Raw genomic sequence first — 4,077 nt, 5'->3', positions numbered from 1 at the left:
TAATCAGATTACTTTTTCAAGTAACTAGTAAAGTAATGCATTATTTTTTAATTTACAAGAAATATATATTTTTCAAAAAAAGTTACGCGAGTTACTTTGTTTTCCCATTTATTGACTGACAAGTCTCCTGTCCCCATATTGGGAGAAATCGGAAGTGCAGAGGAGTTGTGTGCATACATGTATCGTCACCACATGGCAAAATGTTTTCAAAAAAACTTGCATAAACACTCCCCCATCTACCATTGGTTAGTCAAATACATAGCCCCGCCTCCAAAATCCCACCATTGGTTGAGCACAGGTTGGTTGGTTGGTTGGTTTACCATCAAGAAAAATTTAAACTTTAACATTACACACAATATTTATGCAAAATTCACTCAAAATGATTCGAAAACCGGAAAATTTACAACTTTATGCTATTTGTTACTCGTAGAATTACGTTACTCGTCCAAGGCAGATAATATCAAAATAGACAAATAATGGCTTTTTTACTGAAGTATTGTAAATCAGGGATTCTCAACCCTGTCCTGGAGAACCCTAGCCCTGCACATTTTGTATGTCTCCCTTATCAGGCCACACGAACGCGGTTATTTTTTAAAACCGCCGCTTTTTCTACGCGGTTAGGCCGTTCGTCCACACGCAAACGCAGCTCCAGTTCACTGAAACCGAACATTTTTGAAAACGCGTGCCAGGGTGAAGATTTTCAGAAATTCCGGTTGCAGTGTTATCATGTAGACAGCGAAACCGGAGTTTTTGGCTTGTGACATAGGAGCCTGCGCTGTCATCTCCGCCTATTGGAGACTTTTTCAGGCTTCCTATTGGCCAACATGGCTTTACGGTTGAGATTATATCGCCACCTGTTGGTTTGGCATGCTCTTGACAGTGCTTCATAGCATGCGTTTGCGTTTTCATGTGGACAGAGATTTTTTTTTTAAACGGAAGGAAAAAAAGTTTTTTTTATAGAAAAACTATCAAAATACCCGTGTACGTGTGGACATGGCCTCAGACACCAATTCATGCCTTGCAGTCTCTACTAACGAGCTGATGAGTTGAATCAGGTGTGTTAGATAAGGGAGACATACAAAATGTGCAGAGCTAGAGGTCCTCCAGGACAGGCTTGAGAACCACTGTTGTAAATAACTCACCGGATCTGTTGGTTCCTCTAAAGACACGGAGCTTAGGAGAATCTTGCTCCGTCCCAGGTCTTGTGAGTCCACTTTTATGAGGCGATGTTTTGGCGACACAACCTTGATATCCAAACTCGAGGATTTCAGAGGAGAGCCGAAGCCCATGTGGGACGTTTCAGTTGACCCGTTGTCATTTCTAGCTCTGTTCTCAAAGTCTTCATAAGGGTCTTCAAAGTCAAGGTTCTTCTGTGCACGATACGCCTTCAATATCTCACTCTCGCTGTAGTCTGGTTTTGGCGGTTGCGGGGGAACTCGTTTGCTCCCGAAACTTAAATAGTCCTTTAACCACTTTGCCATTCTATTCTGTTTGTGAATGTCCAACAGTGAAGGACACAAAGACTCCAATGGTCCTTAAAGAGTCCAGTGGTGACCTATAATGAGGTCAGGTATCTAGAATGTGGATGAGATTATATGTTTACCGTATATAGAATACCTTGGGAATAATGCACTGAATTCATGTTTCAGTTCAAAGGCACAACTGTGGTCCTCAAACAAGGTCGATCCCTGGATATACCAACTTGGATTTACAGGTATAGACAGCAAAGACCTTGATGTTCTCAACACCTCTGCAACAGCAGAAAAAAGCATTCAGGAATAAGAAAAATACATGTGATGGAAAGAAAAATTAGCATTTTTGAGAATGCTCATTTTGAGAAGCATTTTTCCAATATAAATGTATGAACACTCTTCTAATCGATATGATGTCCTACCACAGACCTGTCAGAAAATTATTAGAGCTCAACTGCTAAATACGATAGATAGATAGATAGATAGATAGATCGATGAGCTTTTTACTTTGGTAGATAGTAAAACTGCTTCAAAGAGGAGCAGCTGCAACAAGCTGTTTAAGAACGAAAGCAAACAAACTAGAGGATTCGCACGTGCTTCTGATGCGCACAATAAACCATTTCAATTCGACCATAAGAATACATTATTTCACAAAAACCTGAACATTAACATTAAATTTCGATTACGAACAAATGAAAATGGACAACTCCGTAAGATAACAGCTGAGAACTTCTCTTGTAAACTAAACGTGAACGCGAGTCTGCGATGGACAGTCGCACTTTCAGTCAACGTTAAACATTTCACAGCTGACATGATGAACACTTCATCTAAAACACCACGGCTGATGATTTGAGATCAAATTAAAAGCTGTTGATGAGACCAAGTTGTGATACTCACGTTTTTAATTTCTGCGTTAAATTATCGTGGAGCTCCAGACGCGGTTCTCGCGAATGTTACAATGTTGCACGAGAACAACAACGCGGACGCCAGTAATGTGATGAAGAACGCGCTCTGCAGAACAGACGAGAAGAATATGAGAAGACCAGCAAAGCTCGTCTGAACGCGTCTGGCTGTAAGTGAGTGAGAGGGAGAGAGACCGAGCGAGAGAGCTGTAGCGTTTAAAGGGGAGGTCTTCACATCCAGCGGTGCTGTATTTTCCCTTTAGCCGATCATTATTAGAAGCTGTGTGGCACAGATCTGAAAATGCTGCAACTATTGTCAACTATTAATCTATTTGTTTGATTAATTGATAGCTAAAAAGCTAACTTTAAATAAACAGAACTTTAAGAGTGCTTTTAATCCACATTTTCCCCTTCAAACACTATAATCAACAAATGTAAATGTAGACAATAACATGTTGAGGATGGATGGATGGATGGATGGATGGACATACAATCGATAGATCTATCTATGGATATACAATAGATAGATAGATGGATGGATATACAATAGATAGATGGATGGATAGATAGATAGATAGATAGATACATAGATAGATAGATAGATGGATGGATAGATGGAAAGATAGATGGATGGATATACAATAGATAGATGGATGGATAGATAGATAGATAGATAGATACATAGATAGATAGATAGATGGATATGGCACAGATCTGAAAATGCTGCAACTATTGTCAACTATTAATCTATTTGTTTGATTAATTGATAGCTAAAAAGCTAACTTTAAATAAACAGAACTTTAAGAGTGCTTTTAATCCACATTTTCCCCTTCAAACACTATAATCAACAAATGTAAATGTAGACAATAACATGTTAACATTTGATCCCAATCAGTGAGGATAGATGGATGGATGGATGGATGGACATACAATCGATAGATCTATCTATGGATATACAATAGATAGATAGATGGATGGATATACAATGGATGGATAGATAGATAGATAGATACATAGATAGATAGATAGATGGATGGATAGATGGAAAGATAGATGGATGGATATACAATAGATAGATAGATAGATGGATGATAGATAGATGGATAGATGGATGGATATACAATAGATAGATGGATGGATAGATAGATAGATAGATAGATACATAGATAGATAGATAGATGGAAAGATAGATGGATGGATATACAATAAATAGATAGATAGATGGATGATAGATAGATGGATAGATGGATGGATATACAATAGATAGATGGATGGATGGATGGATGGATATACAATAGATGGATGGATGGATGGATGGATGGATGGATGGATGGATGGATAGATAGATAGATAGATGGATGGATGGATGGATGGATAAATAGATGGATGGATGGACATACAATCGATAGATGGATGGATGGATGGATAGATAGATAGATGGATGGATGGATGGATGGATAAATAGATGGATGGATGGACATACAATCGATAGATGGATAGATGGATGGATGGATGGATAGATAGATGGATGGATATACAATCGATAGATCTATCTATGGATATACAATAGATAGATAGATAGATAGAGCTGGTAAATGAGATTCTGAATAATGAAGGAAAAACAGCTCCTCACGATGGATGGATGGATGGATGGATGGATAGATGGATAGATAGATAGATAGATAGATAGATGGATATACAAT

The 4,077-nt window shown here is 38.3% G+C and overlaps 1 protein-coding gene across 3 annotated transcripts in view; it reads right to left on the bottom strand.

The window, feature by feature from the left end:
• Positions 1-2,598, bottom strand: part of LOC107593316 (SH2 domain-containing adapter protein D-like) — a 32,052-nt gene extending 29,454 nt beyond the window's left edge. For all 3 annotated transcript variants that reach the window (XM_016282987.1, XM_016282988.1, XM_016282989.1), the window contains exons 1-2: positions 2,370-2,598; positions 1,143-1,750 (exon numbers count right to left, since the gene is read on the bottom strand). In XM_016282987.1, coding sequence (XP_016138473.1) covers positions 1,143-1,481 — 339 coding nt within the window. In that variant the 5' untranslated portion in view covers positions 1,482-1,750; positions 2,370-2,598. The remainder of the gene's footprint in view (positions 1-1,142; positions 1,751-2,369) is intronic.
• Between the last annotated feature and the right edge of the window lie 1,479 nt (positions 2,599-4,077).

The sequence above is a fragment of the Sinocyclocheilus grahami genome, unplaced genomic scaffold (assembly GCF_001515645.1).
Source record: "Sinocyclocheilus grahami isolate Dianchi unplaced genomic scaffold, SAMN03320097.WGS_v1.1 scaffold169.1, whole genome shotgun sequence".
Lineage (NCBI taxonomy): Eukaryota > Metazoa > Chordata > Actinopteri > Cypriniformes > Cyprinidae > Sinocyclocheilus > Sinocyclocheilus grahami.
Note: the sequence above shows the minus strand (reverse complement) of the source record. Positions and strands in the feature narration are given on the sequence as shown.